Source organism: Xiphias gladius, chromosome 16, assembly GCF_016859285.1.
Source record: "Xiphias gladius isolate SHS-SW01 ecotype Sanya breed wild chromosome 16, ASM1685928v1, whole genome shotgun sequence".
Lineage (NCBI taxonomy): Eukaryota > Metazoa > Chordata > Actinopteri > Istiophoriformes > Xiphiidae > Xiphias > Xiphias gladius.
In genome coordinates, this window is record NC_053415.1 from 2,873,284 (window position 1) to 2,901,117 (window position 27,834).

The 27,834-nt window shown below is 41.3% G+C and overlaps 3 protein-coding genes across 3 annotated transcripts; all 3 read left to right on the forward strand.

Annotated features, from left to right (window-relative positions):
- Positions 1–833: 833 nt before the first annotated feature.
- slc10a2 (solute carrier family 10 member 2) lies at positions 834–4,219 on the forward strand. Its single transcript, XM_040149225.1, has 6 exons — positions 834–1,231; positions 1,584–1,702; positions 1,947–2,035; positions 2,207–2,382; positions 2,596–2,753; positions 4,026–4,219. The coding sequence occupies exons 1-6, from the start codon at positions 834–836 to the stop codon at positions 4,217–4,219; spliced, it is 1,134 nt and encodes a 377-aa protein (XP_040005159.1).
- A 1,843-nt stretch (positions 4,220–6,062) lies between these two features.
- On the forward strand, positions 6,063–17,741 carry si:dkey-3d4.3 (host cell factor 2). Its single transcript, XM_040149000.1, has 9 exons — positions 6,063–6,121; positions 6,644–6,743; positions 9,107–9,300; positions 9,553–9,635; positions 9,884–9,962; positions 11,165–11,211; positions 12,215–12,335; positions 12,851–13,040; positions 15,475–17,741. Exons 3-9 carry the CDS (start codon positions 9,123–9,125, stop codon positions 16,106–16,108), a joined length of 1,332 nt encoding a protein of 443 aa, XP_040004934.1. The 5' UTR covers positions 6,063–6,121; positions 6,644–6,743; positions 9,107–9,122; the 3' UTR covers positions 16,109–17,741.
- An 858-nt stretch (positions 17,742–18,599) lies between these two features.
- On the forward strand, positions 18,600–27,172 carry inhbb (inhibin subunit beta B). The gene is made up of 2 exons (XM_040148650.1): positions 18,600–19,652; positions 25,178–27,172. Exons 1-2 carry the CDS (start codon positions 19,265–19,267, stop codon positions 25,999–26,001), a joined length of 1,212 nt encoding a protein of 403 aa, XP_040004584.1. The 5' UTR covers positions 18,600–19,264; the 3' UTR covers positions 26,002–27,172.
- Positions 27,173–27,834: the final 662 nt, after the last annotated feature.

A 27,834-nucleotide genomic window follows, 5' to 3' on the forward strand; every position in this document is an offset into this window, starting at 1 on the left:
AAATGCAGTTTTTGCATATTTAAAGCTCTGCCCTGAGTGACCTTTCTGTACTCTGATGGATATTCAGTGCCTTGGGAATTTTCTTGTATCCCTCCCATAATTGCTACTTTTTTATGACCATGTTACAAGCATTTTTGAATGTTCATTTCACTTATGTCAGAGTATACTTTAACAATCATTTATTTTTTTATTCATTATTTACCTTCCTGTAGATCAGTTACATTGTTCAGTTTTGCTTGTTTTTTCTTTGGCTCTAAAGAGTATTTTTTATTGGCAAGAGTAATACAAATCTTATTACATCCACTGTGTGATTTAATGTTTAAAAGCCTTGGGGTATGATTTTTACAGGCATTGTGCAAATAATACCATGTCCACATTGGGTGTGCCCTGTCTTTGAGAAATGCGAGCATCTTCCTTCCTTACTGATATTGTAGGATGATGATGCTGTTTAGCATAGCTGTTCAATAAAGTTTTAGGAGGCCAAAGGGCAATAAAGGCTGATCCAATGGTGCAATCACATTTCACATTTCAGAATGATTCTCTTTTTATATGCATGTGCTTCTGAACACTGACCCCATAAAACATTATGTATTGGTTAATTTTTGATTTTTTTTCCCACCTGATTTCCCTCCCAATTTTATTTGGCTGAGGCATAAAGAGCAGTGAACTGGACAGTCCTTGCTGTCACTATCAACTTCTTGGATATCCAAGCAGGAGAAACTGGAGTAGTCTCCTGGAATCTAAGAATTACAAGCTCAGAGGATCCTCATTTCGAGTCTTACTCAAATTTGGAGCCACAGATTCTCTACTTCTTCTTTCATTACATCGTCAACATGTCCATATTCAAGGCGATAGCTGTGGTGCCTCCTGCCTGTGACTCGTTTGCCACAGTCTGTTCAGGCGCAAACTGCCTTGTACCTCCCAGTAACTTCAATGCAGTACTGAGCCTGGTGTTGAGCACAGTGCTCACCATAATGCTTGCCATGGTCATGTTCTCCATGGGCTGCACTGTGGATTCCAAAAAGCTGTGGGGTCACATCAAGAGACCTTGGGGCATCGTCATTGGCTTCCTCTGTCAGTTTGGCATCATGCCTTTCACAGCCTTTGCCTTGTCATTGGCCTTTGGTGTGTTGCCTGTGCAGGCTGTCGTCATCATCATTATGGGCTGCTGTCCTGGAGGCTCTGGCTCTAACATTATCTGCTACTGGCTGGATGGAGACATGGACCTTAGGTAAGAAACTAGCCGGCTAGTTAGCAGGCTCATTGGTTAATATAATGTTAGTTAATGATGTTTTGTTTGGATGATTGAACGCTGTCAAACAAAACCTGTCCATCTGACACGCTGGATGGTTTTCTTGTTAAGGGACTAACTATCTGGCATGACAGATTCCTGATATGAGTTTAAAAGGAATATGTCTGCTTTTCAGCATGTAGTGCATAGCCATGACATTTGGGTGGCAGTCCTCTCACTATATGCCAGCATAAAGCAGACAGCTAGTGTGATACCTGAGTGTCATTGACCACAAATTTAAGTGTATTCATCAATATATATTTTAACTCTCTCCATGTTCTTTCCTCCTCAGTATCAGTATGACAGCTTGTTCCTCTATCCTGGCCTTGGGGATGATGCCTCTCTGTCTGCTTATCTACACCTCCAGCTGGACTTCTGCCAGCACCATCCAGATCCCATATGACAGTATTGGTGAGTAGACAACTCATGGTTGATTACTAGCCTATATATTTGTAAGAATTGTAGATAGACTTTCTAAGACATCCATATAATGTGAGTAGAAGTATGGTTTTGGAAAACCTATTTTAAAATTCTCTCTATCATATGAATGGTTATTTTAATGGCTTGTTGTTTTATTGTGTTGTACAATCACTTTAATAATTATCCTATAATCATAAAAATGGACTGTGATGATATAAGATTTGTTTATCCTCAGGTATCACTCTAGTGGCCCTTCTTATCCCAATTACCCTGGGAATGTATGTTAAACGCAGGTGGCCCCACATTGCAAAAAAGATCCTCAAGGTAGGAATACTCTGCAGTTTACAGCATCTATGTAATTATTTTTGCTCAAATACTGTTAATTATGAGAATCTAATTTGGTAAAGGGATTTTTTTGTGACATTTACATTTTGCATGGCTTTATCCAATGAAAGATTCTGGACTGGGGTTTAACAATGTGTCTGCTGTGCACAGGTGGGGTCCATTGCAGGCTTTGGTCTCATTATCATCATAGCTGTGGTTGGAGGAATCCTCTACCAATCCTCCTGGACCATTGCTCCCTCCCTATGGATTATTGGCACTATCTACCCCTTTATTGGTTTCGGCCTGGGGTTCCTCTTGGCCCGCTTTGCGGGTCAACCCTGGCACAGGTAGAGTGACAGCATTTTACTTATGTTTTCATATGATGATGCTATCTTGAGAGTAGCCTGTATATTGATCAGTTGATTTCCCTAACTGGTTTTTATTTTTTGAGACTGCCAAAAGATTTTATAAATCATGAAACCACTACCTCATCATTAAAAACATATACTAACAAATTTCACTGACTTAAGAGGTTGTTTATCATTCCTTGCCCTTTCTAGATGTCGAACCATTGCATTGGAGACAGGTTTCCAGAACTCCCAGTTGTGCAGCACCATTGTCCAGCTGTCCTTCAGCCCTGCCGAGCTGGAAGTCATGTTTGCATTCCCCCTCATCTACAGCATCTTCCAGCTAGTGGTGGCAGTCTTATCTGTGGGAGGTAAGGGTTTGACAGGCAGACACAGAGGCAGTTAATGATAGCAATTTTGTCCAATTTGCTAGTTTTCAAATGATAATAGATCCCACTTGTTTTCAATGCTAATTATTTGACAGCCATTTTCTTCTGCGATATTGGTTTAAGCAAGAGGCCTCGTGAGTCTCAAAAAATGCCTTTTGTTTCTTTTTCTGTTGCTGTTTGTTGCACTGGGTCAGTGCTCAGTTCTGCTGCCTATAAAGAGTATTTAGAACATCAGATGTGGTGGTCTATGCTGCTGTCAGCAGTAAATTTAGTAAAGTAAATTTATTTCTCAACTTTAACAAGTAACAGAACTCAGGTCACATTTAACGTTAGCAAATATGTTTGCATCATTGCACAGGCTGCACAGGGTGCAGAAAAAGAGGTGAGATGTATTAGCCCTTGGATGCAAATTCTTCCCACTTCGTTCACCTCTGAAAGTGATCGATCTTCGACACACAAAACTGCAATGCTCGTATGTCCGGCCAATTTGAGGGAGAAAGGGTGTGATCCACCTCTCATTCCTGATATATTGATTCTTTGTATCTGTGTTTATATAACTCCAAAGAAAAATAATACTAGCAGCAGAGAAGGAGGGATGCTGCTTGGCTGCAGTGAGTTCAAGGACAACGGTCAAGGTTAATGACAATAAAGTATGTGATTAGAAGCTTTATAACACTTTGTGGAATGCCATTGTTAGCCCCTAACCATAGCTGCTAGCTTATGCTTACAACCCTGCCCATGTTATTTCCTGTACCTGCTTTTTACACAAAGATGGATAAATTCACAACCAGAGGCAAATAAATCTGGTCCCCTTCTTCACTGAAATTAATGTGAACAAATTTTCGTCTGACTGCACATTAATAGAGTGAACATGACTTTCATAGGACCAGAGGGTGGCAGTTTGACTTCAACGAAAATCCACCTCTTTCTGCCTTCAATTGTTGCATTACTCAGCATCCCTTAAAGGGAATTCTAGTTTTCCAAAAATTCGCATAGCTTTAGTTACATGTGGTGCCGGGAAGAAAAAAAACAAAGAATGTCCAGATGGATGGAAATATATTGACCAACACCAAAACAAGTACAAACAAGACCAAATCAAAACTGGCAGAACCAGAACAAGACAGCAAACAGAAAACTGTCCAGAGACAGGACCTATGCCTGAAGCTCAACTGAAGGCTAGTTCATACTGGGGTTTTAGATACATGCCTAGATGACTGATCATTGCATTTGACCTCCATTTTTTTTCCTCAACAGCCTACCAGGCATATAAAAAGTCATTCGGCCGTGGTTCGTCTGATATAGACGGTAAGGCTCCATCGCTGGAGGCTGGTGACGTTGAACAAGCAAAAGAAAAGGACTGTGCTGTGGAAAATACTGCCTTTGAGTTTGACGAGAATGGCAACAGCGAAGAGATGGGTAAGGACGTTTACAAGAACACCCAGCTGTGACATGACAACCCTGCAAATCACAGACTTTGGACTATGAGTATGAACATCCAGGGCCACAGCACTACTGAGGACAGCAGCTTAAATCAAGTGTGAACACACACTGCACTCTGCAGGCTGGAGGTGTGCACTATGGGTCCTGTTCTTTTCAACTTTGAACGGTTTTACAAGAACAGGGGTGACCAAATGTCTTGCCTAGTATGGCCAACAATTACCTTCTCGGGGGGGCAGTGACAAACACATTGCATTGTTTATCTTGAATTATACTGTGTAACATATGAGGCCCTTCTTTCCCTTAATTTATTCATATATAATTATTTAAAGCAGCTTTATCTTGTACGGTCTGTCAGAAAGCCTCTTGTGCCCATCTTTTCTTGATCAACACACTTTTTTTTTCTTTCCAATAATTCAAACTGATTGTTTAATTCTGTTCATGTGGATTAACCGTATGTCCATATACAGATATTTACTGTAATTTGCAATGAATAGTGGAATATAAATCCAAATCCAAATATAGTATGTTTATTTGACATTCATAATTAAGGTGATAAGACGCAGAGTTGTGTCTATGAGGACAATTATGTCTGTGTTCTGACAGCCAGTGTTTCATGGAGATTGTGTTGTCTAACCCACTGGTCAGAGTATAATGCTTTTATGTTAAAAAGTTCTGTGTTTTATCCTCAGTCTCTATTCTCAAGTAGTAGATGGAAAAAGTGGTTATTACAGACCAGCTTTGACATTTCAACATAAAAACTTGAGTGTTGAGTGTTCTCTGCTCTTTCAGCTCCTTTCAGTTATTCATTCTATACCTCATACTGATAGATAAATAGAAGTAAGGTTCGTAGAGAAGAGGACAGAGCTTATCACATCTCAAGGCTCGTTTCCTCGCATTCGGAAATACTGTATGTAAGCTAGGGGTTTAACATATCTTTCCAAACTGAAAAATACATGAATATACTGTATATACCCTGTATATTTACAATACATGTTCACACTTTAAATAATTTGTGTGTTTCACTATGTTGCACAAATGTGATAAAAACAGAATGCAGTGTGAAACTTATATATACTGTATTATAATAAATTAAAGGCATATTTCATAAGTGAGCATTGCAATTTTACTAATTTACTTTAATTCTATTTAAAGCTTTTCTTGTCTTTTCATTGATGTACAGAAACACAATGTTTTACAAAACATGTGTGTTCCTATTTACTAGTACGTTCAGAAATGTGCCGGCATTTGTTGTCTATTTTGTTGTAATAATTAATGTTTTGACACAAATATGAGTACTAGTAGCAACCCAATAAATGTATTATTTGCAAACTACACCTTTATTCTGTATGCCCTTATTTGATGTAAAAATGATAATTAAGAGAATATACTAATTTTAGAATATATGAGAATGTTGTAATTATTCAGAAGACGATGACCCTTGTGCCCCTGTGGAAAAAAAAAAAACTGGCACATGTAGATCTCTGTCTTTTGACATGATGTAGTAAAATGTTAACATTTACAGACCATATAGCCTCAACACAAGGTCCACATACTGCTTCCAAATCATAAAATAATCACATTTAATAGTATAGTTGCGATTGTTCAAAGTCCAAACTGTGACAGCAAAAACACGTCCACAAGTGTTGTCATGTGATAATAAACGTGGCTCAGCTGTGTGTTCCCCTGTCCCTAACATTGCATGCACTTCAGAATGCTGAGCCAGAGATGTACACAGCGTGCTGCTCCACCAACACCCTTCCGTCCACACAGGCCCCTCCTCCCGATGGGTGCACTAAGGATGCCTTCACCGACTGTTGGAAATAGTCTATGACTATGACAGAAATGCAGGAATAGGGAAAAGAGCCAGCAGAGAGAAGGAAGGGAAAACACCACGACTAGGACACACAATGGTAAACACATTAAAATCTATACTTTTTTCACTTTCACAAAAAGAATAAAGATTTCACAAATGTGAAATTGTATTTTAAAGAGTCTGTCCTTTCTGGGATAATCTCATCCAGATCTGACATGTCTAATTGGAGTTGTTTTAGACTTGGTCCAATGTGATCTAAATATCAAAAATAAGTTAAATAAATAGATAAATAAATAAACACCCCAGTAAAATGTCTACCTGTTGCGTCTTCCAAACAGAATAAAGGTGTCACAAATCTGAAACAGTTTTAAATAGTCCTTCAGCGTCATATGTGAAAGCATGTAAAAATCCCGTTATTGTTTTTAAAGAATCAGACTCCAACAAAGTTACATTTTGTAGCCTATCTGATATAAGTATAAATATCTCTCAAAATACTTCCGTTATAATCTATAATAAAAATATCTTTCAGTACACATTAACATTGCACCCAAACGATGTCCGACCAAAAAACACCTCACTACGCAACAAGTTACAGTATTTTCACGACTTCCCAGTTTAGGAGGGGCAGTTTACGAGGGGCCCCTGAATGCAACAAAAGCCCGTTTACTCTTCACGGAGAGAGAGACAACTATCAGACGAAGAGGAGCAGTGTGGATCTCGTAAGTAACAAATCGTTCTTTACAGAAAGTGTTTTTTTCGTACATGAAATGTCTGCCACACTATTTGGAGTATAAAAACAACCTGGCACTAAAACCTGAGCTGTTTTACCCTTACTTGCAACGAATAACGTCACTGTGGATAAAGAAGCGCTAAAAAAAAAAGTTGCAATCCTCATTTCCCCTTCTTCTACTTTACCGTTACCCCTTTTTTTCGAATTTGCGCTTTAGCTTAGCCAGTTTGTCCGCATGACACACTGGCCGATGTGGCAATAACGTTGTAACTGACACAACTACTGTGATTCAATCAAGTACACGCCTAAAATGTAACGTAGGGTGGCGTTCCCCTGGAAACTGAACCCCGAGTTAACGGGCCGCATTCCTCGTCGTGCCACTCTCAAGTAGGTGATGTGCGTTAGTAACGGCCGCTGTTAATATGGCGTTCCGGTAGCTAGCGAAACTTTTCCACGTGAGAGACGGGGAGAAGTTTATCTCAGTCATTTAGCTCATCAACTATTCAGCTCATGGTCATGGTAATTAAGTCCAGCAGCTTAGCAGGGGAAAGTCACACGTTATCCTAACTTAGTCACCATTGCAAGATAACGAAAAGGGACCAGTTTACGTAAGTAAGCTGTAAAAGTAACCCAGTAGCTTTAAAGCTGGAGGGAATTTGTCCCACGTGTGTATTTGAGTTAACTGTTGGATCTGACTGCACATGATGCAAAAGAAGCTCAGTTGTCGTGTTTCCACAGTTGGCTTTAATGGGTCACATCATTTTAAAAGTGGTATTGTGTAGCAGCAAACACAGTATTTCTTTGCATGTTTTAGAAATAAGAACATTAAAGTAATATCCTATAGAATTTAGAATAAGTAGAAAAGGCACTAGTTTGTGTGGAATGGCATTTCTTTCGAGCTAAATCAACCCAGATTTCCCGAATAACAGAATCGCACATTTTGTAGTCAAAAACTTCAAACCTTTGTTCATCGTTTGCAGCACTTAAAAAGAGGAAGAGTCTTGGCCAACAGTGAACAAACAGGTAACAACACAAGAAGAACCTTTTACCCTTCAAGAGGAAGTTTTAGTGAGTACAGCAAACTTATTAAAAGTCCCTGATCTGGCAGCTGAGGAGTGGTTGTCCACTGAAGAACTGATTGTACACGATGACAATGAGATGATGGAATTTAGAGGAGAAAATGGGTTGAGGTGTGGGTATGGCACATGAGTCACCTTGTCCGTGACATGGATCAAACTACATCCACAGTCTTTCATTCCTGATATTTCAAAAATTACTATCACGACTGCAGCCAAAGGGTCAACTGCCAACTGTACCTGAAGATTTCGTACCCAGAGAGTTTCTCTTCAGAGCCATACTTCACAGTCTTCCTATGGCCCCTGACAACAGTGCCCTAGAGCAGCAGTCAGGCATCTATGAGCCAGAGAGTCCCAGCTGAAAAGGATAAGAGCCAAGCTCCCTACAACTATAACTGCTAACACTGTCCTGCTAACACACTGTGGCTCATCATGCCTAATGTTTGTGTTGTCATTGTTGGAGGCTACAGCAGTTGGACAGATGCAGAGGATATCAAGTATCATCTGAGGAGGAAGAATAACAGACCATCTGTTAGCTTCACTTTTTTTCTGGAAGGTTTCTGTTCCTCTTCAGGGCCACAACATCTCGAGGGAGTTTGACTGTCATTTTTCCATGTCATTCTGGTTGTGCTGAAGCAGGGTTTTCCCCTTGAAGTTGTTTGGTTGTATACATGGTAGATTTCAGCCACACAGTGTTTTGGGGGAGCAACCAGAGAGGCAGAGCTTTGATTCTGTGCTGTTCTTTGAAATAACACTCTGATCAGAGCCATTGATACAGACCACACAAATCGACTGATGTTAAAAGAGGAGTCCAGCTGGTCAGTTACTAACTTTATTATAATTTCAACTTGATGCAGGCGATATAGTTTAAATCATTTGTCCATGCTGAGTTTTACAAACCATTTTGAGTAAACTGATATTAATATTCAAAATCAGTGGAACACCCCTTTAGCAATTGCCTCACTCATACAATATGAGGCATTTGCGGTCTAGTGTAGTACTGCTACTCTTCTCCCTTTGTTAAATAAAGGTGTAATAATGTCGCATTGAGCAGAGGTGCACTGTATTTCGGATGAGGCAGTGCACCAACACGGTAATAACCTGTGGTAAACCCTGACTGAAATATTAGATCTAGTTTTATTTTTTTGTCACCAAGAAACCAGGATATGCATTTTGATATGCCAAGAAAATGATAAATTACAGTTGTGAAAAGGCTATGGGTATTTGTATACTATATCTAGAATGTTTCTTAACACTTTCATGTTGCTTCTTTTAGAAAATGTTTCAGTAGGATGCGGAGGATGCCAGCGATGAGTCAAAGTAGTCCCTGTCTTTGGAACCAGCTCCCCCAGAGCAGCCAGTCCCCATGTGACCGCTACAAGCACGCCTGCTGCAGCTATCATGGAAATGTCTATATCCTGGGAGGCCGATACAGCAGCTGTCTGAGGGACTTCTGGAAGTACAGCGTAGGTAAGATACACAACTACCATTCAATTCATTTAAGTGCCACATCGATTTGTGAAGTTCAAAGCAACAACGTGAATGACACACTGTTTTAGGCTTAATGCCATTATTGTTACAGTGTTTTACTTGATGCATAATATACGGAGATGATACTGCCCTGTATGGTATGAAGCACCTAAATAAAAGCCAGAAAACAAGAGAAAGATGAGCTGTATTGCAATCAGGCAATCAAACAAATAATTGCGCCCATTATCTTAGTATGTAACGAGTGGACAGAGTTGAGCTGCACCGGTGAAGCTGCACCAGAAGAGCTAGAGGAACACTCTATGGTGGCTCATAAGGTACAAACACATCAAGATCTATTAATGCGTTTTTTAATTCCACTTTTTATATTCTAACTTTAAATTGGAGAAAAACGTATGAATTATTATTATTATACATATATACAGTATATACACGGCAATCAGACATAACGTTAAAACCTGTAACTGGTTTTAATGTTTTGGCTGATCAGTGTATATCTGCTAATATCACACTCCTCGGTGTCTCAGTGTGCCAAGATTGTGCTTAACAGCTTTGACCTTTCCAGGGCTTCCTGTATGTGTTTGGAGGCATGCTGGATTCTGCATACACAAAGGGCAGATGTGCCCTTTGGGTATTTGACATTGGTGAGTTTCACTATGGAGGTGCATTCCTGGTACAACTTACATTGGCAGCCAATCTTCACATAGAAAATTCTCTGGCTTGACAGACAGAACTTGTTGTTGCATGTTGATTCCAGTCTCACTCCTCCACAGTTTTGTGTGAAACCTGTTTAAGCCTTTATGTACTTTAAGAAATGTGTGAATCAGACCTTACTTATTTCTGAAATAACATTTTTTAAATGTTTGAGCTAAAGAAAAAAGTGCTAAATGATTGGTTGAAGTCAACTATTGACCAAAAAGTAACAACATAAGAAAAATGAATTTATGCTGACAGATGTTAATCATTTAAAAGATCTGTGTCAAGGAAGAAGTTTCAAATTATTATCTATTAGATAAAATGCTAGAATAAATTATTATAATGAATGCAATAATTCATTATATCTTACATCTTGTATTTGACATTGGCTTGTGCAGTTAATATTTCCACTAAACAACGTTTTATAGCAGGTTTAAATTGTTCAGTTTTCAAGTTATTCTCCATGTTTGTGTCAGAAATATAGATTTTTTTCAAGGAGGATGCACCTGCTCACCACGAAGGTGTTTATACCCTTTAAATAACACATAGGTGTAGTTGGCATTGTCTGGTTCCGCTTTAGTACTACAATCTTGTAGCCATATTTGAACTTTGCCCCAGAACAGTGCCACTGGAGCGCGTATACATACATATATACAGTATTATGTAGCATTTGTTTTGTGGCTAAAATTCTGTACAGCAATTAAAATTGAATACTTGCGTATGGGAGTCTGTATTTGTTTCATACATTGTTTAATATTGTTTTGAATCTTAATCTTAATTTGTCAAAAATTGGTTCACTTCCTTTTAAATTTTTCAAAAAATGTTTAAACTTTTCAACGATCTTTTTTCCTCTGACTAAAAAGCTGCATCTTTATTGTCTTCTTTTCCCTTATACACCATTTATAATTTTTAATATAAGGTATGCAAAGCATGAGTTTCTTTCAAAACTTAGCACATTCCTTTTTTCCATTTTTTTAGTAAGGCTGAGAGAAGTTGATTGTACTCTTTACTGAAGCGACCTGTCCATACATGTCGATCAGTTGGCTGTATGACATTAACTTACCATTATTATTTAATATATTTATCTCTAGCTTCAATTTGTACCTAAGCTCTCCTGTACTTTATTTTTCCTTTGTTGGGTGTGTTTCAGCAAAGCAGAAATGGGTGCACTGCCAGGGAAAGACAAGCTTCCTTCAGGTACAGAGGACCTTTCAAAAAGAATGATTTGACATAGTAACAGATATTATGAAACCACTTTGATCTCCTCTTGCTCTTGCCAAATTTCCTTTCAGATATTCATATAGCCTGTTTTAAAATGATAACACACCACATTTTCATTTAAATAATTACCTGTTTAGCACTTTGATCTTAGTATTTGATATATATACAGCATATAATTGAATGTAGTACTGTACTGCACTTTAGTCAGCTGGTAAAAGAAAACTGTACGCCTGCTATCAAGTACTGTAAGTCTTTCCTCGAAATTTACCCTGTTTTACATTTCAGCCGCAGCTTTTCTAGAATCATTCTCAGAGCAAGTGTTTTGTTGGCATCAGTAGTAATAGCCAGCAAGCCTAAGATGGCTTTAACTGACAAAAATTAAGAAACATTCATTTCACTGATATGTATTTTAATCTTCACAAATGTCACAGACTGGCTTCTGTTGGTATGACAAATAAATGCCAAAGTAATGACTAATAAATATCATTAGGATATATTTTACAAAGATATGATCTCTGCAAGGCAAATGTACTGGATTAAGAGAGACTTTACAGGTGTATCTACACTGGCTACATTATTAAGGAGGCAATGAATGTGATAAGGTTTGACATAAATAGAAACTTAAGCTCAGAGAAAGTCCAGAATTTTTGAAAAGGAATTCCACTTTTGAAAGCCATTCAAGTAGATTGTTTTCAGCATGCAAGTCAGAAGCCTCCCACTCCCAGGTGTCTTGAACACAGCAGGAGCTGCACAGGTTCACCCTGTACGGACGGACATCCTTCAAATCAGGGTTGATATCAAGGAATCCTTTAGGAGCCATGCAACCTAAACAAGAAAAATCCATTAATAGTGAATAAAATATGAAATGGTTATGGTAGTTTTAAGTTGCAAGTTATAATAGAGTCTCAGGTAGCAAGTTCTTTGCCAACTCTTATGGATATGTATGTACATGTGTGTATACATTTCTGTCTCTGTGTAGACCCAAATGCCAACCAACAGAAAAGGACACAGTGCTGTGGTGGTTGGCTCTGCAATGCTGGTGTATGGAGGTTTCGTAGACATGAAAGGATCCTCACAGGACTTTTGGAGTTTGGATTTTGGTGAGTTTAAAATTTGTTTTATTCTAATGTAAAAAATGTGTGCAAGTGTGCTCACACTTGTTATAGTTACACCTGGATAAACAAGGTATGTTTTGTTGATGTTTCAACGAAATTCAGCATCTTCTGAGTTCTGAGAATATGTCAGGTATCAAAGAACTTGTACTGATGATGAAACAGTCATAGAACTATGGCGGACTTTTGTAAATCTGCCTTTCAGACAGAGCAGGTTATGTTGCATACACTGTATTGTACAAGTAATAAGTGGAGACTGTTTAACATCAAGTGGAAGAGTCTTTTTAAATTCTCAAAGACATGCCTTTCTGCAGAGAACACCCCAAATTGTCTACACACAGCACATAAGAAATACAGAAGGCCAGGTGTTAATAACATTGTCATTATATCAAATGTTGTGAGGTCGCCTTTTATTGCCGTCAAACTCTGTCACGATGACCACACAGAGTAAGCTCCAGAATCTGCAGTGACTGGATACTTGTGTGCTTTTATACGTATGACAGATACCATGGCTTGGTCCCTGCTGAATGATTCTCAGCAGGGCTCATTAGGCCCAGGTCCCAGACACAGTCACTCAGCCGTGGCCTACCAGGATTGCATGTACCTGTTCGGGGGCTTGAAAGGCTTGCGGGAGCAGAAAGATTTCTGGAAGTGGAATTCTGCCAGCCACATGTGGAGCTGCATCAGAACCATGTGAGTAGTAATTTCAACTGTCAGTTTGTCTTTGGTCATGGGTCCACAGCTAAATATAGTACAGAAATCACAGAGGAACCCTAAAATGCAGCCTCTCTAATACTGGCTAGATGTGGATTCCTAGAGAACTCCCACTGTGTTGGATATAATGGGAAGATTACACACTTCTCTGAAGATAAAGTAAAAGTTATTTTTTTAATAAGAGGTAAAGAGTTTTGAAAAGGACTTTTAAGAAAATTGAGAATATCTATGACAACATTAACGCTTAAAGACAACAAACCACCATGCTCATCTTATCTTATATACATAAGCTTCTGAGTCCTTTCGATCTGGATGGTTAACTAACAACTGGCATGATTTTAGAATTATTTCCAATCTGTGATACAGATTACTAAAATGCAGTGTTAAGGGCAATACACATTGGTGGGTGTGACACACATCAGAACACTTGCACCCTTTGTTTTATATGTAAGTCAGAGTCCACCTGTGTCAAGTCATCAGAGTCAACAAACATGAAACTCTCTAGGAAAGCAGCAGTTATGGAATATTTAATTTTAGGATTGACACACTTGGACTTCTGTACCTTGACTACATCTGCTCTCTGTATGCCATGCCCAGTGTGTCCTACAGCTGTCAATTGACACAACTCTTGGTGATGCTACTGATTTGCCTTGCGCTTTCATGTAATAGGCTTCAGTGATTTCCTGTAATTACATTATTTTTCTTTGTAATGCAGTATGGTAACAGATTAACAATTTTCAGTAATAACATCACAATTACTGGGTGGATAAAAACTGCGTTACTGTATTAAGACCCTGATATACTCCAGAATGGACATGGATTCTTGTAACAGGGCAGACAGGCAGTTCTGTTTATACTACACTAGATGTCTGCATATGCAGACATGTTCACAGGTGCAGATGGTGCATACTGTATGGTCATTGCATACAGTCCTGATAGTCATACATTTTTGGCTGCCCACATGGAAATCCGTATGGACCTTTGCAGACACTTGAAAGTGTCATTATAGTGTAACATATGAATTTCAACAGTGTTGTGTAGTAACTTATCAAATTCATTTGTGTCATTATCTATCACTAAAAAATAGAATGACAGAATTTCTGCGCCCACCCATAAGAAGCGCCCCCAGCAGTAAAATGAGCGCCCCTTCTTACACTGCTCTCCACAGATAAAATACCCCACCTTGTAAAAACTGTTGAAACAAACAAAAATGAAATGCTGCTCTCATGAATTTCTGCAATGTCATAGTCAGTAATTGTCACCTGAGCGGAGTCTGATCATGACTTGACCTGGTCGGTAAAATTACCATTTCCACAAGACTGAAGTTGTTCAGTTTTTGAAATTGATCTAGCAGAATCAGTTGCAATGTTATATTCGCTTGCAGCTGTGTGTGTTGCTGCTATACATACTCATGACATAAATACATTACCATACCTTAAATATTGTTATAGGACAAATTTTTCTCATATTAAGATTTATACAGGCATTATAATAAATGATATGGCAGGCTAAAATAAATGCCCACATTAAATAGGATAGTAATGTGGGTGCTTCAGTGCCTGCTAAACCGGATGAGATCAGTTCTGAACCGGCTGTGCAGCAGTAACACGTGGTGGCATGAAAAGACTCAGGTAAAACTGAAAATGAGTGTATGCAAAATATCGCTTGATAATCCCTCACTGCACAGGAAGACTGCAAACACAGTTATAAGTATGGTAGGATGGTAGTTGTACCACGTCTGCAAACTATGATGGACATTTTGGGTATTAATTTTACTGTTCAGTGATTGTCACATTTTTCACAGATCAAGTAGTCACATAATAAACTTAATTCCACATATAGTTATCTCACAGAGAAGAAAACTACTGTATTGGCCCAAATATTAGATGACCCCAATTATAAGACAAAAAAGACAAAAACATGAAATACTTACATTAAAGCATAACAGAAATCCCAAATTTGTGGAGCTTGTCTATCAGTCACATACTCTCATATTAGTTATGTTGCAGCATTTTGATCTCTCAATTTTGCAATTAACTCGGTGACTGAGCTAAACCTACGAAAGTAAGGCACATGTTGTAATAAACTGAAGCTACCCTTTAAATACCTTGGATCGTAATCAGGGTTTAAAAACCCCCCAAAAAATTGGACTGGGACAACATTACATTATGTGACAGTTGAGCACTGTTGCTTTGGTTTATTTAAAACAACAGTTTCAGGAAATTATATGAATTAGCCTGAATTGAGTTCTCTCTATAACTACAGTATTTTTTATAGGTGTATAATTTGAGGTTTTTCAGCCTTTCTCTGCCACAGCTGGGGGTTACACACATCGAGAAATTGCCAATGTACACCCTAAACATTGTTTTGTGTGATCCTTCCTGTTAACACAACTTATTGTTGTTTTCCTCAGGTCCAGTCCCTCCAGACTGATGGGCCACTCAGCTGTGGCATACAAAGACAGTATGCTTCTTTTTGGGGGAGGCGAGAGCCAGAACTCTCCAAAGAACTGCCTGTGGAGGTATAGCTTCACCACTCAGTCCTGGGGGCAGGTTGCCACACTTCCAGGCTCTAGCCCACCAGACAAGATTCACCACTGCTGCACTGGACTGGGTCCCAGCTACAAGTCCAACACCAGCAGCTTGTCATCCAGCTCAGGACTCCAAACTAGGATACTGAATGACAAGCTCAGGCCCTTCAAGAACAAGTGTTTCCCTGCGCCTCTCACTTTTCTAGGATCAGAGGGCGCTATAGAGCTGGAGACGTTCAGCCTGGACAAGTGCTACAGTAGCAAAGCACTCACAAAATCTTCAGAACTGGACAGTAGCAAAGAGGACTTGATGGGGAATGATTCACAGTGGAATGGAAACTGTCTGGCCTTTGAGAATAAAGCTTTCAGCAAACAATGGACAGAGGAAGACCTGCTCAATGAGGAGGATGGTGATATAGTCCAGCACCTGCCCGATATGCTGCTGGTCCTTGGAGGAAGACCTTGCACCAGTCACAGCCCTATGTCCATATGGCAAATGACTCTCACTGACTCATAACAGCCTGTGAAAAGCAAACTTAAGAGACTTTTTCTTCTTTGTTAATCTTACGTGTTTTTTAAGCATTTAGCGATATACTGTAAATAAGAAAACAACTTGAAAAGATCTATAATATTATTATATATTGCCATGAGTTTTTGTGTTGTGAATTTATGGATTTATCACACATTTTTGCAGTACTCAAATAAATGATTGGAAAATAGCATTCAGAAAACCTATGAAGTTATAACAGTCATTAATAATTATGTAAGCATTAGTGTAATTGTGAAAACATTACAGTATATATACGGGTTCTGTCTGTATGTTGCCAGGAATTGATATATAATGTCTTAGCACAGGGCATTGAGTAGACTTTACTACACTTTACTACACATGCACAAGCATAAACAGCAAAATCAGGATCACCAATCCACACCCTAGACTTCCTACTTACTGTTATGACAGTTTGGTCTTTATTTGTACTAAAAGTCTATGACAAACTTCAGCCCCACAAGCAACCAAATGTGGTTAGGATCCTGCACAACTGCCTTCAAATATTAAAAACTGAACACCTGGAGATGATAACAGTGTCTATAATATAACCTAAATTACACACGATGGCGCCAGAGCTCAGCGTTCTATTGACGTTCTGTCTAACCAATAGCTGCAGGAGTGAGGGCACGGTTATAAGCCTAGGAGATAAATTAGGCACGGCGACTCCTGGGTTTGTGACAGGCCAAGTGTAAAGTACAGTTGTAGCCCACCACATTCAACTAGTCAGCACAAAAAGAATGTCCCTTGTTTTCAAATGTCCCTCAGAACACAATTCTGATGTGGTTGAACTGGGAAGAATGTTTGAGCGTGTGATTCACTTTCAACCTCTCACTTAATTCATCAAATAAAACATTTACAATTAATGCAATTCAGAAAGAACTCTAACTTAACACCCGATACACCTTTTGTTTCCTGTTATGTAATGGATTAGTCTGGCAACCACTGTAGTTAAAATAGTTACTCCACTGTAGTAATTTTTTTTGACTCAGTCACATACTGTAATGTCCTACTGCCAGAAATGCAGTACTCACTAGAGCATCAAATGTGTATCAATCCACTGTTACAAATAGTCCCCAACAAGTGCACCACTTCCTCCTTTATGAGTAATGATTGGTAAAAGTGACAATGCCCAGCTGTTTTAGAAATTTACTGGGCCTTTTGCCCCTTCTGGTACAGTTCAATCTGAAGGGTTTATAGGCTGAAGAGGTTAAAGTATTTAGTATTTCACATGAAAATAGGAAAAAGTAGAGAAATATCAGGAAAAAAATGGACATAACTGTGTAACAGATGTTTTTTTTTCTCTTTCCTTAATCAGACAGAGAATCTTGTAGTTTCACTAATAGATCCATTAAGCATTGTGTTTAAAGTAGCATGAAAAAAGACTTTTTCATGCTACCTCTTAACTCTCGACTATGACGTACATTTACCCCTGTGTCCGTGTAGGTCATTCCTATATCCAAGAACAATCTTACACCTTGCTGTGCAGCATATAGCATCATCTAGGCTACTTGACACTTGACATTTTTGTTTGTTTGTTTTTTTTTTACAATGTATTACTCAGCATATCATTGTACAGTGTATATTAAAAACTTGCTTGAATTAAAGATTGAACTCCTATCCTAAGTGTCTATTCCCAGTTTTCATCTTCCTCTGTTTTTAACCAATTGTTTTTGCAGATAATGATTTTTGATTTAGTTGACTGTGTTTCTAATTGCTTTGGTGACTGAGGTGACTGGCCGCTGTGACACAGCAATTTCCCTTTGATATTAATACAGTTATCTATCTATCTATCTAGCCAGCTATCTACTATATGTAATGAGAGGTTTCAATAGATAGATGGCGCTATTTGTGTAGTTCTGGATTATAACCAGCATTATTCAGTTGACTGAAGTTCCAATTTGTATTTATTACTTCATTCAGATCCTTTAAAAAAATATTCCATTTATATTTCTAATTTCAAATATCACATTTATACACTTCATTTTAAATATTCTGTTCATAATTTGAAAGTTTTTCATAACCTAAATTACTGACTGATTTAAGGCGACTGAGCGGGTTCTGTATGGGTCTTAATACTTGTCTGGATCACCCCGCACATGGAAATATAAGTTCGATCTTTAAGATGTGACTGGAAGTCGTGACTGACCTCTCCTGGGAGTCTGGCCTGCACACAGTACCCTCACCAAACCTGCGTTTCCAAGACTTGTGATGTTAAAGTTTGATGATCCAATGACGTTCCACACAGTAGGCTATACGTCAAATAACGCAAAGCTTTTGGCTGAAAAAAAAAATTATGCAACCCCTCTGGGGCAGGCGTGTTACCATAATAAAACCTTGTTCCATCAGTGGAGTCGTGGCTCTGGAGACGTAGTAGTCTAATAATCCGTTGCGTCCAGTTGGTGGAAATCCCCACGTGGTTTCCACTCCTGTATAAAAACTTTGGGTGAGCGGAGCCCCTGTTGTCGTGATTGCACGGGGAGAAAAGGGTCTCAGTGAGCAGCATCTTGCATGACGCACGGAGCTGGCACGGTCGACAGCCGCGCGCACGGGACACGGTACCCAGCCGCACACACACAGAATTACACGGGACTAACCGAGCGCTGGTGCTCTCCTTGGGACCGCCGCCGAAGGGGTGAAGTTTCTCCATGTTGTTTGAATGGGAAGAACGGGACCGAACACCTCTGGACGCCGAAGGGGGCTTGATTTAGACTCGTCGGCGCGGCAGTATTCATGTCCTCGTGTGTTTTGGCAGATTACACGTCTGAACTGAACCTGGTGTGACAGAAGCGCGTCAACAATCATAACTCCTCGGTGCGCCTCGCGTTCAGACACATGAACTTTTATCTTGCGCAGAGAAAAGACGCATTGCAGGATCTCTGAATGTTGAAAGACAGGAGTTAATTAGCCTCACAATTTCAGCAGCACTCTTGTATGACTGGGAATACAAAGCTTTCGTTGGCCTCTGTGGATACCTTGAGCCGTATGACTTTTGGAGCACAAGTGGATGTCCTCCCGGAACTTTCAAATGTTTTAAATTAAAAGTAGCTTTAACCTCAGTGTGTGAATTTAATGTATTCATCCTTATCTTGAATAGCATTTGACTGTAACTTTAAGTTTAGGAAAATGAGCTTATACAGTCTGGCATTGTCCTGCCTAGTTGCGTGCTTTCTCTCCGTGCGCTGCAGCTCGGTGACAGGGACGGAGACTCAGAGCTCGCCCCAGGAGTCGTGCACGTCCTGCGGCCTCAGGGCGCCGGATCAGACGGAGCGGGTGAACATAGACTTTTTGGAGGCGGTGAAGAGGCACATACTGAACAGGCTGCAGATGAGAGACAGACCCAACATCACCCATCCCATCCCGAAGGCTGCGATGGTGACGGCGCTGAGGAGGCTGCACGCCGGCAAAGTGCGAGAGGACGGCCGGGTGGAGATCCCCAGCTTTGACGGGCAGGCTGCCTTCAACAACGAGGTCCAAGCGGAGACCTCTGAGATCATCAGCTTCGCCGAATCAGGTAATAATCAAAAATTCACTGCACACATCTAAATCGACCCCTGGATGAACCCATTCACCTTTTGACTTTATGCATACTTTGGCAGTGCCGGGAACCAGGTGAGTTCATAGCCAAACGGCAGTGTCAATTCATCCACGGTACCCCCCCCCCCCCTTTTTTTTTTTAGGCTTATCCTGTCGAATTGATTAACAGACAGAGACAGAATAGATGAGACGGGGACAGCAACTGTTTGCTTTATGCTATAAAGTAATTAGATCCAGTCCATTGATCATTTTCATCATCTTATTACATCACAGTTTACTCCTGCCTGAGGCCAGTGGTTGGTGTTAAAACATCCTGTTTTAGCCCGATGAAATCCAAAAGAAATGAAACTAAAGAAAGAGTCCTTAAATTACCCCCATGTGTTGTCTAGGGGATAAAAAGAACCTCTGAATCCAATTTCATCACTAAAGCTGTGCTCACACTCAATACTCCAATGTATAAAGCCCTCTTTTAAATACGGACAAAGTCCCTCAATTGGCCATTTATCCCTTCCTCTAAGAATGTGTATCTAACTAATTCTCAGAAGTCCAAAGAGAACCCCCCCCCCACACACACACACACACACACACACAGGCTTACACGCACGCGCGCACACACGCACACAACTAAAATCATCTGTGCTTGACAAAATCCAGTAATTGTCAGTTTGCGCTGTGAGAACGTCTTTGACACAAACAGTTTGTTTAACAAAAAGAAAACATACAATTAAGACACCAAAATAGGATGTCTTAAACACACACACACACACACCATCCTGTCTTTTCCCATTGGCCCTGCCGGTACAATTAGCCTGAATGGACTGCTGGGTCCTGCCTTCCAATGGGAATGATCTGAGCACCCTCATGACAAGGGAACAAAAGCCAGGCAATTATTATAAGAGCACTACGTGTTCCTACTGAACACAACATGTCAACTTTAAGAAGAAAAAAAAGCAGAAAAAAACAAAAGATATTGCTCAGAATAATGCATGAGACATTTGAGTCCATGATGGGTTGGATTGGAGGAGTGTGGGTGGAGGGGTATGGCATTGGTGATGGCATGGGGCGGGGGGTGATATTGTGAGTGTGTGTGTGTGTGTGTGTGTGTTTGTGTGTGTGTGTGCCCATATTGCAGTGCTGTAAAGAATGCTTTTGTCGTTCTAAAGGTTCGCTGGGCTCCTTTGCTTCTTCTTCTTCTTCTATTTCTGTTTTTTCTAGTTCCATTCGTCCTCACACCTTTGAGCATTTGTGTGGCATTGTACCATGGAGCTGGCTTGGGTCCCTGCTCCCTAGACCCCGTCTGCCTCCTGGCCAGCTGGCTCACACCCCCCAGATCAGATGCTGCCAGCCGGGGCATGGCTCAGAGGCAAGGTCTCCAGAAAGCTCTGAAGCCAGGGGAGCTTGTCCCCCAAGCATGAGGGAGCCTGAATTGTTGTTGTCACAGTTTAGGACAAGGCGGGTTGGGGGGTGAGGTTGGCATATTTTTAGCCAACAGCGAGCCAACAAATGGATGTGGATAGGTGTATATGTGCGTTGTGTATGTGTGGAATAGGGAGGTCAGCTTATGTCCTCTGCTTCCCCTTTGGCACAGGGTTAACCGCGGCTCCTTATCTCCAGTTGCGGTAGCACAGAGGTATGAGGTCTGCCAAGGGTCCCCAGGCAGGTGAGGGAGACGATGCCAATCTCCCTTCTCCCCTGACATGGTCCCATGGGTCCGCGCTGAAGGATTTTGTGTCCCGTATCCACGGGAGCGGAGCGGGGAACACAGGCAGGGGAGGAGGGTCAAAAGGGAGAGGGGTCGATGGAGAAATTTAGATCTGCGCTTCTTGATTGATCGCTATAGCCGTTTGGACCCAGTGAACTCGTGGCAATTGGTCCAAGACATGGAATTAAGACTTCATTAGGGGGGTCATTAACTCCGACCCGGTTCCACCAGAGGATCAGTTGGCAGGTTTACTTCGGGACACAACTCTTTCATGAGGAACTGTCAGTCATGGCGCTCCTGGACCTGGTCCAGACATTTTCCACATTCACTCACAAGTGTGTGTTTCAATCAAAGGGCCTGGCTGCCTCTGTATAGCTGGTGATCCTATAAATGATTTATGCAACATTATTAAAAGTGTCCCTGATAGTAAAGCTTTAACAACAACAGACCTAGTGCTGTAGCAGCTTTAACCTCTGGCCAGAAGTCCAGTGTCTCAACCCTACCCCTCCATCCTCTCCACCTACATCCAACACCTCCGCACACTTTGTGGAATTCCTGAAGAGCTGAGACTCGGGCCTGAGGGATGGCTGTTATATGTACACACCTCTGTGCTCATGTTAGAACCACAAATGCTCTATGCTGAGCCCTTGTCCTTCCACGCCGTGTGGTCTTTGTCAACAGTGGGTTTGAGTAATGAGCTCTGGAGCTGCCTGCCTGCCTGCTTCCATGGCCTTTTCCCTGACTCGGTGGCACAGGTGGAGACACGCTGAAGCAGCTCTTTATCCTCCCAAGCCCACCCAGGTGTCCTGCCTGCTGATACTCACTAGCAACCTTTCCACTGCGGGGTCAGGCGAGGCGTGTCAGGGCCAGCTAACACTGAATGAAAAGAACAATTTGTTCCTTAAAAGGAACTCAGCTGAAAGAAGTCATGTGGCATGTTGATGTACGATCTCAGTACAGTACCTAGTAGGCTGTATGATCGAACTTTTGTACGCGGCAAAAAAAAAAAATGCTGTAGAAGTGATGTTAAAGGTGACTAAAGCATATCTGAGTGGTCCTTAGTGCCCTGTTCAATGATGCATTCATATATCTCATATCCCCAAGTAAATAATGTAGTTTTATATTTATTTTACCATTCAAAATACTTTTCCTAGAGCTGTACATTAGGTTGGCAGTTCATTCTTTACTTTGTAAACAGCAGTTGATAAAGCAGTCTTACCTGAGGGTCCATTCAATACCTGTTGCTGTCTCTCATATACATTACCGTGATCTTCATCAGCAGATGGAGTTTGCAAGTTGTCCTGGGATTGCAGATGTTAGAAAAGAAGAAAACGTTGACCAGAAGTGCTTAAATTGCAGAGAAAACTACAATTCTGTGACAACTGGCAAACTCTGCTGATGAGGATCATACGATATGACTGAAAGCTCCAGAGGACAGTTTACGCAGTTGATATCCTAAATCTCAGCTGTACTTCATATTTTTGAAAATTTCAAATTCATTATTTCCTCTTCTATCTGCATTTACTACAGCGGCTGCAATGCTTTCATAAGTTTATTCATAGTTTTATGAATCTGTTACAACCCATTATCACTGCTTCATGTGTTGTCCCTTTCATTATTCTATGGTTCATAAAAGGCTGTCAAGTGTGGCTATGAATCAGAGCGGAAAAGATTAGACACTAATCAAACAGTTGATTGTTTATAATTTTTCAGGGAAATATGCCAGACATTTCCTAGCTCCAGTTTCTCAGTTGTGAGGATTTGCTGTGTTTCTTTGACTTATGTAATAGTGAGCTGAAAATCTTTGGGTTTTGACATATTGGTTGGAAAAAATAAGCTATCTGATCATTTCATCCTGGGCTGTAGGAAATTGTGATGTGCATTTTTCACTATTTTTTTTTTTTACAAGATTTGATAGACTAATTAAAACAATGACAGAAACAAAGTCATAACTAATTTGTCTGACCAAAGAAACAGCTGAGCTCTTAGATTCATGATCAGTTTTACTTTCTGACTTACGTTGTCTGTTTATCACACTGTCACCGTGTGCTCGTTGCTGCGCGATGCCTATTTTCTTTTTGTAAGTTAGGAGCTGTTGAGGCAAGTACGAACTCACCGCACTGCATGAGGTGAGGTTAGGTACTTGTCAGCCTGAGGAGCCTTTACAGCAGATGCAGGTAAGAGCTGCTGTTTAGCTCATTCATTTATGTCATTTACTACAGATGGATTTCAATAAGTACACACTGCACTCGATACTTTACCCGCAGGCTTTGGTACGGAGAAGGCTAATATTTGATGTATTGCTTCCCGTGGGGTTGGTGTGTGTCAGCACACGGATGGATGCAAATGTGTGTGTGTGTGAAAAACTTGAGCTCTCAGCCGACATGTTATAGAGCGGAGAGCTGGTCTGAACAGGTCCCTGTGTGAACGTAAAGCAGTGGTTTACAGGAGGATGAGGCGTGAGGCGCCTTAAAGAGGGGGCCCGTCTTTGGTGGCCACCTGTTGACACTGACACACACTAATCAGTCGGCAAACAAAGTAATTTAGCTGCTTTCAAAGGCGCTGCTCTGCTTGAGCACATTGTACCAAATCTCCAGAAATAGAAACCTTTCAATAGTTACCTCAGGGTAATTTGGAAGACATCATTAGGGCTAGTAAAAAAATACTGCTAGAGAGAGCCCATTGCCACCTTTAGACACCCAGGATCTCTTCATTGTGGAGCTGTGGAAAGTGGCCAGTGTCATGTAAATGGCTTTTATTTTTGCCTCATCATGCTTTTTGCTGCAAAGCCACGCGTTTCAATGCTGGGCTGCAGCGAGGCTGTCTCCCAGTGCCTCACAGGGGGCTTTGTGCTGTCACTCTCAGGGTGCTTACACTGGAAGGAGGGGGAAGGGGTGGGGTAGGGTGGGGGTGGGGTTCAGGTTGGGCACTAGCAGCGAACTCAGTGAACCCCCCGGGAGCCTTGGCAGTGTCCACTACCCTCCCACCTTTTCCACTTGCATCCTTCCTCCTTTGCTTCATCTTCCTCCTCTCTGTTCTCCTACCTCTCCCTCTCTCTCCCTTTTTGGCCCTGTCACTTACAAAGCTGGATCTTAAGCCAACTGGGCCTGATCCCAGAACAGGCCTGTCACAGCTGGCCTATCAGGAGCTCCCACAGAGGTCACCTGACACAGTGATTGAGGGAGAACAGAGAAAACAAGGGGAAAACAGATCTTTAAAGACAAAGCTGTGCCCTTCTTTGGGATGGGCAGGTGGGTGGGTGGGTGGTAGTGGTGGTGGTGGTGGGGGCTTTCTGCTTTCTATGTGAGCATATGTTGTGTGTGTGTGTGTGTGTGTGTGTGCATGTGTGTGTGTTTATATGTGTGAAAAAGGCAAACAGTCTATAGCCCTCTCTCCTGAATTAACAGAAATGTGTTCCAAGATCAACTTACTGGAAATTTTCCAGAGCTTTCCAGTCACATCTCATGTTCTTCAGCAGCCGATGCTTTTGGCTCACTTGTCATGGATGTGGATAAAGTTGTCACGTGACCTGTGATAAAATGGTGCTCTTCTGTCAAGGGTGGTAACACCTGTCTTTGATCTCTGGCATCTGATCTGATATGACGTTACTGAAATTTAATGTTCTTGGCATGCGATAACAATTGAACCATCGTCACGACAACAAAGCAAAATCTTTCTGCCGATCAAAGCCATAGGATTGACACAAATACCAATGTGTCATGTTTTTCTGCATTTACATTGAGTTGTATAAATTGCAGATTGAGAATAAACTATTCCTCTGTTTTTCCTGTCTCCAACAGATGGGCACACATCCTCCAAGTCTGGTCTGTACTTCCTCATCTCCAACGAGGGCAACCAGAACCTGTATGTGTCCCAGGCGAACCTGTGGCTCTATTTCCGTGTGCTGCCAGCTGGTCCTGAGAAGGGCCTCCGGAGGAAGGTGACAGTCAAGATCCACTACCAGGAGGCTGGGGCTTCAAGCGGCGCAGAGGGCGGCCCGGGAGGTGGTGGTGGAGGGGGAACAGGCCGCTGGGCCCTGGTGGAGAAGCGGGTGGATCTGAAACGCAGTGGCTGGCATACTTTCCCGCTCTCAGAGGCGGTACGGGCTGTATTTGGGAAAGGCAGCCGGAGGCAGGACCTGGAGGTCCACTGTGAGAGCTGTGAGACAGCTGGCGTGGCTCCCGTGCTGGTGGACCCAGGTGATCCGTCCCACCGGCCCTTCCTGGTAGTTCGTGCAAGGCAGGTGGATGGAAAGCACCGCATTCGTAAGCGGGGGCTGGAGTGTGACGGCACCAGTGGGGGCTTATGCTGTCGGCAGCAGTTTTACATAGACTTCCGCCTTATTGGCTGGAACGACTGGATCATTGCGCCAGCTGGTTATTATGGTAACTACTGTGAAGGAAGCTGCCCGGCCTACATGGCAGGCGTGCCGGGCTCGGCTTCATCCTTCCACACCGCAGTAGTTAACCAGTACCGCATGAGAGGCATGAGCCCGGGCTCAGTCAACTCCTGCTGTATCCCCACCAAGCTCAGTACTATGTCCATGCTCTACTTCGACGATGAATACAACATAGTCAAGAGGGATGTGCCCAACATGATTGTGGAGGAGTGTGGCTGTGCTTGAGTCCACACTGACTCTTCATTATTTGAACTTGGAACAGTCAGAAAGGCCTTTTGTACAAACAGGACGTTATTGTACGGTACACATATACAATATATCTATACCTACTGTATGTGCAAGCAACACACACACTGGTCCAATCTAGCAAATGCAAGTATCAGTGTTGTGTCCATGTGTGCATGTGAGTGATTGCACGTGCTTGTACGAGTGTGTGTATTTATCAGACTGAGTGACATGCTTGCTGTCCTAGTTTTGTCCATTTTGTGACAACTGGTCAGCAGTGGGATGAGAAGGGAATGATTATCACCAAATCATATTTTGCTCTAGTTTGCCATTTCTAGTCAAAAAATAATGGCCCATCATCTCCTCTTGAATGAAGATAACAAGCGCTTAAGGAAAGTGACAGGATCAGCCAATGACATGATTGGCTTCAACCCCTACACTCCCCATCCTGCTCCTCCAACCCTCTTAAGTACTTTAAGCACATGACAGACTTTTGTTTTTATAAAGCACTGACCATCCATCAGCTTATACAATTCAGAACACCAGCACTTCGCTACTATGCCGACAGACACAGTCTGACTGTCCTCTCTGGTGGAATTAGACCGGCAGCGCCTAATGCCTTGTAGGATTATACACTCCGTAACAGCACAGTTGCAAAATAAAGTCCTCCACATAGCTGCTGCTGCTGTTGCTGTTGTTGTCGTCATTCTTGCTGTTGACTGCGGCCCTCAACCTCAACTTCCTGTCTGTCAAGAGTGCTGCAGGCCCTGCTACCATGACAACCAGGTGAAGATAGATCTCATAAGTGCACTTCACTTGTGTGCTGGGAGCGACAGAGAGAGAATTGCTTCTTCCTGGGCCCTAAGGCTCAGTAGAACTGGGCCGACGGACACGGAGACTCTAGTTTCGGCCCAGTGGGTCGCCACAGTGCAGTGCAGCACTTGCAGAAACTGAAATGCACACCCTGAATAGCACTTGTATAAAGAAATGCCTTCCAAGGGGTACTGAGTGTCCTGTCCTATAGCTAAATAAGTGCCACATGAGCTATGCAATGTATAGAAACCTATACCCATACTCAACATTCTCTATTAGACTGAATTCTCTTTTCATCTTTCTCTCTCCCTCTCCTTCTCTCTCTCTCTCTCTCTCGCTTTCTCTCTCTCTCTCTCTTCAGTCCTCAACTCTTTATCAATACTTGAAATGTAATCTTTCGCTTCCTTTCCAAAGCGAATGATTGTTGTGATGTTTGCACTGAAAAGTTGCAGGATTAGTGAAACAAAAACTGCCATTGAAATGTTATTTTTATAGAAGTAAATTGAATTTTGTTTCAAATGTATTTTAATTAATGGAACCAAAGAGGCCAAGATTTTAGCTATTGTACTAAGATGGCAAGGCCATTGAGTTATTGTGTACAATGCTGTTTTTGATTATTTGCAAAAGGCCTACCACTGTATCAGGGTACGATATGTAATTTTCATTTCTTAGCTCTATTTTCATTCTCTGTTTTGTACAATAAGCAACACTTCATTTTTCATCTTTAATTCTATTTTTGTTTCAGTTTTCTATTTAATAAGAAAGTTATTTTTAGTTCCTGTATAAGAATCATTTAGTCAAATAAATTTCATCTGTACAGTTTATGTAAAATAAAATGTTTTCTTAAATATTTTGCAACTTTAAATTCTTTTTAGTGTCATGTTCTTGAGACTTTCTTGTGTTTTTCCCCATGATGAGAAATGGGTTGGGCCTATATCTCAATCTGTTGGGTTTTTTTTCCAATGGAAGGTGCTTTGGCCTGATACCTCCCTAAACAAAAAGGTGGGGCTGAAATAGCTG